The sequence below is a fragment of the Brachionichthys hirsutus genome, chromosome 2 (genome assembly GCF_040956055.1).
Source record: "Brachionichthys hirsutus isolate HB-005 chromosome 2, CSIRO-AGI_Bhir_v1, whole genome shotgun sequence".
NCBI classification, from domain to species: domain Eukaryota; kingdom Metazoa; phylum Chordata; class Actinopteri; order Lophiiformes; family Brachionichthyidae; genus Brachionichthys; species Brachionichthys hirsutus.
In genome coordinates, this window is record NC_090898.1 from 12,229,554 (window position 1) to 12,240,890 (window position 11,337).

The 11,337-nt window shown below is 50.1% G+C and overlaps 1 protein-coding gene across 1 annotated transcript; it reads right to left on the minus strand.

Annotated features, from left to right (window-relative positions):
- Positions 1-263: 263 nt before the first annotated feature.
- On the minus strand, positions 264-8,213 carry brpf1 (bromodomain and PHD finger containing, 1). The gene is made up of 15 exons (XM_068744799.1): positions 7,477-8,213; positions 7,098-7,287; positions 6,721-7,008; positions 5,760-6,277; positions 5,393-5,591; positions 5,141-5,272; positions 4,704-4,832; positions 4,024-4,441; positions 2,712-3,011; positions 2,326-2,604; positions 2,096-2,243; positions 1,687-1,820; positions 1,207-1,322; positions 963-1,117; positions 264-552 (listed from the first exon to the last, which is right to left on the minus strand). The coding sequence occupies exons 1-15, from the start codon at positions 8,211-8,213 to the stop codon at positions 369-371; spliced, it is 3,927 nt and encodes a 1,308-aa protein (XP_068600900.1). The 3' UTR covers positions 264-368.
- Between the last annotated feature and the right edge of the window lie 3,124 nt (positions 8,214-11,337).

Genomic DNA, 11,337 nt, shown 5'->3' on the forward strand with positions numbered 1-11,337 from the left:
GATAAAGTCCCGAGTCTGTAAACCATCACACTTCTTTGTTATTAAACATTAATTGACCACATATGACGAATAGTTGAACGGACGATTCTGAAGAGAGCATCTTTTTTCCATCATCAGAATTAATACATTTATACATTTTTTTTTCTTCTTCAATTCTCTTAAATACAATATCTTACATGTCAGATTAAATAGGCCTCAGTGTGCATGGCTGTGTGTGTGTGTGTGTGTGTCTAGAGGGGGAGGGTGGGGGGGGGGTAAAATGTAGTGGAATGTTTGGCTGGGCTGTCGATCGAGGAATACACACTCCATGACACCTGCACGGTGACACCTGCGACGCGAGTGGAGTGTGTGTGTGTGCGTGCGTGCGTTCAGTCGCTGTCGCTGGTCTCGCTGCTGGGGTCGCCCTGCACCTTGCTGCGGTGCTGCATGGCACGGTGGTAGGCCACCTGCACCGATTTACGGATGTTGGACTTCCTGCCCTCCAGCATCTTCTCCTTGTCCAGCTCCTGGTCCACGCCGAGCGGCACCAGCTTGGAGCGTGGCAGCCACTGCCTGGACACACAAACCAGAGAAGCTATTTCCTGCTTATTTTTAACACTTTGTTTTAGGAACACGGGACCGAAAGGCCTCTTGAGGGGAATCGTCGCGGTGGCTTCGCTGAACCGAGACAGGAAACGTTGAACGGAACAGGATGTGGAGCGCGCAGTGACCTAAAACAAAACCGCGCTTGTTCCATTTCTTGTTAAACGGCGTCGCCTTTTATGCGAGGTGCACAATTCCCTTTGAGCTGCACGGCAGAGTCTCTTGTGCCGACACCTCTGATAACACAAGAAGGCCGCTTTTGCTCGGGTTTTTTTTTTTGGGGGGGGGGGTCAACTGAATTTCACGGAGAAAAAAGACAAGCTTAAAAGAAGACGTGAATTAACGCAGAAAGATCAGACGAGATGACCCGGAGCACTGACCATGTTCTCTTATTGTCAAAGAACAGCACCAGGAACAGGTGCTCCCGGGCCTCTTGAGTCATTTGCTCCCCGAGCTTCAGCACATCCAAGGGCGGGACAGGGATCGGCACACCCCTGTGAAACACCCCCTCCCGGGGCATCTTGGGGTCAATTATCTGCAGGCGAACAAGCGGAGTGGCGTTAGAAGTTCTGACGGTGATCCAGTTGATTCTGAACCGTGCCACTCAGAATCCACTCGTCTCACCAGAGCGGGGTACGACGGGTAGCCTCTGCACTTGGCCCACACCAGGTCCAGGGATTCCAGGGAAGAGTACTCATCAGAGGTCATCCAGCATCCTGACCTGGACCGGCTCCGGACCACTGGAACAGAAAGAGCGCCCACTAGTGTCCAACTCTGCTGATAATATTTATTATTATGCTTTTTATATGGGGTCTTGGACCAAAACCCCCTGCAGACTGACAAACATTCATACTACTTAATGCCGTTAGCGCCACTTTGGCCACTGAGCTGGCAGGATGAAGGAAGATTATTCAGCAGAAACGCCCGGGGGGGGAGGCTGACCTTTGTCTTTGAACATCAAAGACATTGCACCTTACTCTTACTGAATGGTCACCTTATTTAAATTTCAAATCAGGGGAGAGGACACTCGCCGTCTGCACGGGTAGAAAATTAAACATTAATAGCAACAGCAAACAAAAGGCGAGTACGCGGAACCGTGCTCACAGTGCGAAACGCTCCGCGATCCTCCGGCTGAGTAGGAATCGTTTTCGGTGCCGGACGTCTCCTCGCTGCTGTCTTCCTGGAAGGCGGATCGAGAGAACGATGCCTTCCCCCTGCCCTGCTTGGAGGGCGTCGTGCTGAGAGAGAGGGGGGAGGGACACCATCATAGGAATGAATAGGACTTCAGGTCAAATGTTTCATGAAGCAGTGACCCTCATGGCAGAGACAGCGGCTCATCACGCTTCAATGGCTGCTGAGCCGGCTGTTGCCGATTGTACTCGTTTTATACTTGTGTTTGTACTACCGGTACTACTGGGGGAAAAACAAACAAATGACTGTAATCGCTTGTGGCTTAGAGGAAGGTTTAAGAACGCCCCCTCCGCCCCCTCCACCATGCTGTCGTACTGCTTACCTGGTCCTGTCGGAAGCGGCGCTGCTGCTGCTGCTGGTCGTGGACTCGGAGTCCGAGCTGGAACGAGGGAGACGAGACTCACTTCTGTAAACGCGGAAGCTCTCGGTTACGGGCTGGTTTCCTCCATCAAAACCATTACTCGGCAAACCTGCGGACCCGAGGGAGTCTGAGCGAACCTCGCCTGCATGTGCCTCGGACATTGCTTTTCCAGTGCATTTGTCGACTCGTACCTGGGAGCAGGTCGTCGTTGTCGCTGTCGCTGTCCGAGCTGGAGCTGCTTCGAGGGCTTCGGGGCCGCTTCCTGTGCCGCGTTGTCGACAGCATCGGCAGCTGGGGGGGGCCGATGGGACTTTGGCCAATCCCCACACCGCCGTAGCAAGCGTCCCGGTTCTTGGGAGGCCGCCCTGGCCTTTTGGGAGGTCCGGCCATTTTTTGATTCTTCTTGGAAAAGAGCACCGATGTCCGACGGCCCACCTCTGGAGCCAGCGCAGACGACGAAGCACTCAGCTCTTGTAAGGAGAGAATAGATTAAAATCCAAGCAAATGCTTACGACATTCTGTCATTGTTGTTGTGCGTGTTGCAGATATACGATATCTTAGAACTTCCTAAATGCACCTTTGCCCCCAATCTCTTGGCTGCTGCTTTCCCCCCCTTCATCGTGGTGTACTGCGGAGGACGGGTGATGCGGTAAGGACGAAACTCCTCCTACTGACTCCCGGCCCCCGATGCCGGAGGATCCCTCCCGCTGGTGTGCGAGCTTTCTCTTGACGACACTGATCTCCTTCCTCAGAGCCTTGGCTCGACGAGACTGGCCGATGCTGTGCTTCCCCGAACTGACCTCATCCAGGCGTGCCTGCAGGTAATGCAGCTGCTCTTCCAGTGGCAGCCGCCGGCGGTTCTCCGGCAGGATCAGCTCTTTACAAGAAGACATTGATGATATTTTAGCAAAGAAAAATGCATTTAATATGTTCAGGAAATTATCCCCCCCCCCCAAAAAAAACAAACAAACCAAAATGCTTCTTTTAATGTGCTGAATTCTAATTATTCAATTACCACCACACACATTTGCAAATCACATGGTGTTAAAACGCCATGCTAACCTTCATAATCTTGAATATTTATTCTGCTGGGGTTTAAATTTATATAAAGAATCCTTGGCCAAACTCCAAAACTCACTGCTGACCCAAAAACACAAAAAAAGGGGCAGCTAATCTAAACTCAAAACCACGAAACCAGCATCCAAAAACCATTTTGGACCACAGAATATGAAAATGCACATCCTTAACCCTCTTTACAGACACAGGTGTGCTGCAGGGCTCTGTCCTTGGTCCGGTCCTTTTCACACATTACTGCAGAAGGTCAGGGAGGACAAGAACCCAGCATGACCAGACAGATATCGCTGCTTCCACTCGTCTCCTCCTACAATCTCTCATTCTCACAAGGTCAACGCTCACAAAGACGACCTGACACGGGACCTCGCAGCTCCATTTTCGTTAAAAAAGGGCATCAGAGTCTTTTTTTTCCTTCTTCTCAGGAAACCAAATCAGGCCAGACGCCCCGTCTCAGCTGAGGCGGGGCGTCTGGCGGTGAACTTTTACAGAGGTGCAACAGAAAGCTTCCTGTTCTGTGTGTCGGCTGCAACACACAGAACAGGAAGGACCCTGGTGGAAAAACAGCTCAAAGGATTGTGGGAGACCCACGTCCTCACGTGGACATAATGTCTCCCTTCCACAAGGAAGTCAAATTGCAAATTGAAAGTCAATTGCGAGTGTTATTTTAGAGCTTATACTGCAATGCATGAATTGGTTTTAGGGATGAATCGTTCAAGACATTCCCCCTCGCCCCACTTTTCCTTTTTCACTCGCTCTTGACTAAAAAATAATTTGACAGCCATAAACCTTCCAACCAATGGCAGAGGTGAGCTTACCGTCTTCGTTGGAGGATAAAAGGCCATCTTTGTCCCGCTCCCTCTCCCGCTGTCGCTCCTGTTCCCGCTCCCTCTGTCGCTCTCTCTCTCTCTCCCTCTCCCTCTCCCTGTCTCTTTCTCTGTCACGCTGACTGTCCGGGCTCAGCTCCCGAGGGAGGTGGATGCCAGACTCGTAGTCAAAGCCGATCCGTTCAGCTTGTCGCCTGGCGGTTCTCATCACGGCCCCTCCCATCTCTCTGAGGCGCAGCGCAGCACGGTAGAAAACAGTGTCCTTGGCGTTGTACTTGAGGCAGTTGTTGACGATGAGGCCAAAGTCGGCCTCGAAGGATTCAAATGTGAGGTAGCGATGGGATTCCAGCTGGTTCCACATGGTCTGGAAGTCCATTGGAGTGTCAATATGGTCCAGGTAGTCTGGCACCTGCGCAGCAGAGGGAGGAGATCCTTCAGCGCGCTGACCTCCAAGGTTATAATACGGATTTGTATCTGTGGCGTTTCTTTTCGGTGCGGAACATTAAACGATGGGTCAGAATCCCGGCAGGAACGACAAAGAAAGCAAACAAAATATCGGTATATGCCACTATCTTTGTTTTTGGACAGTTGCATATATGAGAAATAAATATTTCTCATAACAACAATGTCATAAATGTTAGTTAATAATAATAATAACCTCCTACATTTACCTCTGCCAGAGGCACAGGCTCAGTGAAAAAGTTGTTTGTGTCTCTTTCCTGTAACTGTTCCAGCGTACTCCTCAACAGCACCAGGAAGGGCGTCAGCTGCATCTCCAGCGCCATCTGCTGAATCTTAATCTAAACACAGACACATTTTGCTTTATCGTTACCTCCGACAAGGAGGTCATGTTTTTGACTGTCTGTTAGCAGGATTACGGGAAATCGGCGGGATGATCTTGATGAAAAAAAATAATCTGAAATTGGGTCTTGCATCGGATAAAGATTGCAACAATGTGCAGAAACAGAACATGTGTGTTTGAAATATGGAAGCAAATCCGAACCAAAGAGAAGTCCTGCGTGTTAAAAACGCTCCTGAAGTGCTGGCTGGGGGGGGGGGGGGTTTGACCTCCGTTCATTGACGGCAATAAAGGTCACTCGTGTCTCACCGTCTCTCTCTTGAGTTTCTCCCTCTTGCGGATGAGCTCCACCAGCAGCCTCGCTCTCTCCAGGTCGTGCCTCAGCCTCTGCCACGGCTTCAGCTGCTCTTTGAGAGAAGATTGTTTCTCATCACTGTCCATCTGTAATGCACAAAAACATACCACACGTCCCAAAAAACACGTTACACACCAAGTAAAGAGCGTCTGAAACACACCCTACAAAAGGAGTCGCTGCGCTTGTTTATTTCTTTGAACACTCACACTCGTCACCGAAGTGAACTGCGACGGAGGCGGCGGTGGGAGCGGCTCGATATGTCGCTGCGACTGCAGGTGGGTCTGCAGCCGTCGCAGCAGAGGCACGCCGTTGCGACTTTGCCTCTTCAAGGTCCAGTAGCTGTGGAGTCGTTGCATGAACTGGCTCTTCCTGGGGACCGTCAGGTTACTGGTGATTTTGCTCAACCTGGAGGGAAACAAACAAAAACACAATCCTTCTGCTCTTGCACTTTTGGTTTATCAACGTAAAATGTCTTGATTGTTTTACGGAAGTCTCCCATAAATTCTGTGTGTGTGTGTGGGGGGGGGGGGGGGGGGGGGGGGGGCGTGAATGAAGCATGTGGAGCGAACGCACCTGTGGGGAGGAATGCAGGGGACCGACACCACCGGTGCGGCAGCTCTCCTCTCAGCCAAGATCTTCCTCGCTCGTTTCATCTTCAGCCTCGACTTGGCCTTCGCCCTCTTCGCCCGCTCGGAGCTCCAGCCCTTCGAGTCGTCATCGTGACCGATGCTGGGCTCGTCGTCCTCCTCCAGCTCTCCCTCGCTGTGAGACGAACCTCCGCTGGCCCCGCCGACTCCCGCCAGGGGCCGGGCCGACCCCGGGGGCGTGTGGATGTCGCAGTAAGCCGTCTTTCGGACGCTGAACGAGGTACCGTTGGCCCCAGTCTCTCTAACGGGCTCCATTTTCATATAGAGGCCCGCCTGCTGGGCACAGGTGACGTGGAACGCCGTGTAACAGTTGGCTTTGTGACACTGAATGCAGGCGCCTGAGCCGCGCTGCTTGCAGATGTAGCAGGTGAGCTTCCAGCGCGCAGGAGGGATGTGCTCGATGCTGTCGATGGGCTCCAGAAAGACCGTGTTAGCGAAGCAGACCTAACGAATGGCGGCAGGACACAAATAATTACATGATGAACCGACTTATTATTTATACGTCATTTGACTACGGAAAGTTTCCCCCCCCCCCCCCCCCCCCAAAATTATGTTTATTGACATTTTCTAAATACAGAAAATAAAATAAATAAAAAGAGACGGAAAAAAAAGGACAACAAAAAAAACCAGAACAGAACATTCCAGCTCCTTAAACAAGTGGGAAACTCGCAAGTCCGTATGGGACTGTCTTGAATTCAAATCATGCCTCTAAGAAAGATGGTGGAAATGAAGGGGTCCCAAATTCTGTGAAATACTTCATCTCTATTGTGCAACTTGGAAAGTTAAAGCAAGTTTGATTTTGCTGGAAACGGCCTAATTATCGAAGGATGATCGCCGCGGTGCAACCAGCACCCCCCCCCCCCGATCCGGTGAGGTTCGGGCTTTACCTCTGGGATCCAGAGGGCGCACACTACGTGCGCCCAGCGCGCGTCGTCCGTCTGCTTGAAAGCGCCGCCCTTGTTGGGACACAGAGCGCAGTCCACAGCTCGGCTCGGCGACTGCAGGCACCGGCGGCACAGCCACTGACCCTCCGGGATGTAGGGCACGCCGTAGCACTCCTGGTGCACGGCGAGGTTGCACATATCGCAGAAGAGGATCACGTTGCTGTTCTGACACTCGCCGTCGTTACAGATGCAGCAGACGGCATCTTCGTCGATGAGGGTACTGGGGTCTGCCTGGGGGGGGGGGGGAGGGGGTGGGGGTACAGTCGATATTTATGTATGTTCTAACGTTTTATTACCTCTCAGTTTCCAAGTACAGGTACCTTGTTGTGGCTCTCAAAGTAGGACTCCTTCTCCAAGCGGTCCATGAGGTACTCAAAGACCTCCTGAGGGATCAGCGTCACGCCGTCGCGCCGCCGCTTGTCGTTCATGATGTCGAGCCAGATGTAGTCCTCCTCGTCGATGTCGTACTCGACCTCCTCATCCAGCTCCTCCACAGACTTGTCGATGTATCTGAACGCCACAGTTGTAGAAGGAAGAGGAAAATGTTTTTCTGCACGGATCACGCCACTGTAAATGCAGCGAGGAGTTACTATGGAAACGGTTGCTCCGTGTGTCTTCTGTCATAAAACGGTGAATTTTGGCCCGGTTAAAGTAGACGCGAGACGTGCCCAAAAGCGCCCCCTGCGTCCCGACACTAACCTGTAGTAAGATGAGGGCCGAGGCGGCGCCTCGGGCCTCTCCTGGTCCAGCTCTCTGAATACCGCCTCGGGGAGCTTGGCGGCGGGCCCGGACTGAGCGCTGTGATGATGAGACGAGCCGTCCTTCTTCTTTTCTTTGCTCTTATGCTTCCCAGACTTCGGAGTGGACTTGCCCCCGTTAGAAGACGGGATATCCGGGCGATCCCTGCAGCTGCCTCCCATCTCGCTTCCGCCGCCATCGCTACCGTTGCACACGCCGCCACCGTTCCCGCCGCCGCCAGACGGCGGGCCGTCCTCCGCATCACTGTCCTCGTCCGACACAACGTCGATGCTCTCAAAGATGCTAATACGGTGGATCCGTCCCTGGATCTCGAGCTCCACCATGCGCTGCGCCTGCGCGTACGTCATCGTCTCTCTGCCCGGGGAGTGAGAGCGCTCGGATCGGTTGGGGCTACACGGCGTGTTCCCTCCGTGTCCCGGTCCTCCGCTACCATTACCCCCGCCATCGTCCGTGTCCCCCGATCCGGGCAACGACACGCGAGGAGGCCGCCCCTTCCTCTTCTTCTGAGGTAGAGCCTGCGCGGGGGTCGGGTTTTCGTGGTCACAGTGGTAAAGGTGATACTCAATACCGCTGAAACTCTTGTAAACCTTACGGCAAGTCTCCACGGGGCACTCGTAAGGGGGCTTGGTGGCCCGCAGGTTGTGACAGAATGTCTTTACATCAAAGTCCAGCCCCATTGTGCCACCGCTGGGACGGATGCTGCTCCAGTTTACATCTGACAAAAGGGAAACACAAAGGAGGATCAGTTCCAGATACTTTTATACAATAACAAACCCTCCAGTGAGACAGCAGCTCCTCACCGAACCGCAGGGATGGTAGAGCCGCCACATTGTGCACCTGCTGCGGTGCAGGCACGTCAGTAACAGGTGGCGTTCTGTTTGCTAACTACAGCTGTGGTAGTTAGCAAACAACGCAGAGAAACTAGCATAACAGAGAGTTTCGTTGACAAAGATTCCCACGTCGTTAAAATGTAGACCCAATGGAGTTGCGACACAATCAGGGCTAACGCGACAAAAACAACAACAACAACAACAACAACAACAACAACAACACACGGGACAGAATGTAGTTTTTATGAAACCCAAAAGCTCCCCGAAGGAGTCAAGCAAGTTTAGATGCTCCTTCTTCCAGCAATGAAACATTGCAGCTTATCGCCGTTAGCTTGTGAGCTAGCAGCAGTTAGCAAACAAGCATAGCATACCGATTCACTCCTTACAGCAGCGTTAGCGATAATAGCTACTGCTAACGTTAACTGTAGTTATATTTAACGAGGCTCGGCGTTTCATTAGCTCCCTAATATATATATATATATATATATACATGTATTTATTAATTCAGTTTCATTAGCGTGCTAAACTGTAAACTGCTAGCTGCATCCACAGGGCAGGCGTTAGCAGCCCAAACAGAGGTGTCACTTGAACGTAGCATGGCTTTTTTATTTTTATTACATCGTTAATGAACAAAGAAGACGTGAATAAAACGCGGGTTAAAAACAAAGTTACATACACTGAAGAGTGGCTGCAGACGACCATTCAGATCTTCTGGTGTTTCCCTCCACAATGACCTCACCCCGTGAATCCCAGATACTGTGTCCGTCCAGCGGCTCAATGACAGACTCGCCTATTGTCCCGTGAGATCGGGACAGGAATACGCGTTACTGTGCGTAACGAAGCCGCTAAAGGTCGATCAATCGATCAGTCCTCCTTCAGAAGCTCGAGGAGGAGACGAGTAAAGGCTACGGATCCGGACTAACATTATAAACACTTACTACTCCACGTTCCTCAAAGGCTGCGTGGTTCGGGAAAACGTCACCACATCGGAAGGGTTGCAGATCGATTTTTAATTCATTAAATAATCCACAGATGAGGCCACCACGGGACTGTTTTTTATGGAACAATATAACAGCCAGATCATTGCATTGTGTGTTGGGAATAATTCAGGAACCTCGGCTGAACAAAAGGGGGCAGCCGCTGCTGTAACGTTACGCCGCCGACGGGCGGGTTTAAACACATTCGCCACACGAAGCAGGATCTATTTCTCTGCTTCGGCGTTAAAGCCGGATCCCGTTTACACACGTTAAATGGGAATTCATAGCAAATAATATTCTAATGCAAAATAAAACTTTTTATTTCTACTTGACTGACAATTTACCTCCCGCCCCCGTATTTGGTGTTGGGTTGTTGCGAATCTGTGGCTTTGTTCCAAATATGTCGGGCAGGGACTGTGTGTGAAAAACAGATCGGGTCTGAACGCACGTCCACTTCCAGACACACACGAAAATAATTACTCGTTTTATAAAATTCCAAGTAATTCTAATAAATAATAAAATGCTTATGCTGAATACGCATGTAAACAAACCCTCTAAGGATTAAAAATAAGAACCGGGTTAAAAAATGTAAATCAAAGACAGCAGTCATTCAGACAATCCAGAACAAAATATTTATTTCTCCCTCAACACAGTCTGATAGGAGTGCAGCAGGATGGGACAGGGGGGGGGGGGGGGGGGGGGGGGGAGCAGAGTGGGAAACGTCAGGGTCGTTCCCTCCCTCTGTGCGTTTCAGCTCTCAATCTCTAATCAATCCAACAAAAATAAATATGCCAACAAGAGTTATTCCCCCCTCTGCCTCTGCTCCCCCCACAGCAAAGCAGGGAGGGAAGTGGAACAAAACATGCCGGATAAAAGTGACCAGAGAACAGAAGTCTCTTACTAATGGAAATATTCTCCAAAAGCAGAAGACTCTGCATATTATCCTAGAAAAGTCCAATTCAAACAGAATTGATGAAGTAATATACATCAGAGCAACCCGCACCCGCACCCGCACGAACAAAAAACGTACAAATAGAAACAAGAAAACTGTACAATTCACAGCTTGGCAGGTTCGGGGGGGCCGAAACCTTTCAAAATTGCTGAGAGAAAGTGGAATTTGTAACCACAGTAAACTATATTTATCTTTGCTTGGCGGAACACAGAACATTTGGCCATGCTTGTCAGTGATTTAGAAAGCGTAGGAAGTGAAGTGTAGGAGAAAGGTTTGAATTAAGAGACCACTTGTTGTGCAAATATCCCGCATCAAGTATAATCTGAATCTTGCAATATATGACGGAAAATAAGTGACTGAACTCAAACTAGAAAATCAAAATGTTGTTTTACAAGACAACACTGCTTTGAGAACATCTCCTGTACCATCTCGTGTGAATATAATTCAAATCTTTACAGTGGAATCCCCCTTAATAGCAGCATCATAAAAAAAAAACAATCAAGCTTTACAAATGTCAAATAATCTGAAAAATAACATCGGGATTAACAAATTTTAAACAGGCGATGGAAGAAAATCATTTAAACACATTCAGTAAAAGAAGAGCCAATCTGAAAAAGGAACATTTTGCAGAAATGAATCGTGTGATTTGTTGACTTTTCATCTTTAGCTTTTCACTTTGCTCCTGTTGGACACATCAGATAAGGCCTCTGGCTTCGAGCAAAGCTTTGTGGAAGTTTTCAAATGCACTTCTCAGTCTCAACCCATCCCTTATTAATCAGAACACCACCAGAGGCATATACTGTAGAAAGAACTATGTATAGTATACAAGTACGTGGTTCTGGACACTGCCTGTCCTTCGAGCACAAGGCTACAAATACTGCCAGCTGGTACTCTTCGTAGCACGAGTCCTGTCAAATCGAGACCGAGTCCGACTGAACCGTTTGACCTGAAAGGGTGGATTTTGGATGCTGGCGTATCTTTTTTTTGTCCTTCTCTCCTCAGCAGTACATTAAACATTAGTTTCTGCAAGGCAATGGTACAT

Excerpts from the sequence above, each read along its gene's own strand:
- brpf1 (XM_068744799.1), bottom strand. The coding sequence starts at position 8,213 with ATGGGGCTGGACTTTGATGTAAAGACATTCTGTCACAACCTGCGGGCC. Across the intron at positions 5,592-5,759 it reads CCCTGCATTCCTCCCCACAG|GTTGAGCAAAATCACCAGTA; the intron begins GTGCGTTCGCTC and ends GTTTCCCTCCAG. Across the intron at positions 553-962 it reads TTTGACAATAAGAGAACATG|GCAGTGGCTGCCACGCTCCA; the intron begins GTCAGTGCTCCG and ends TTGTGTGTCCAG.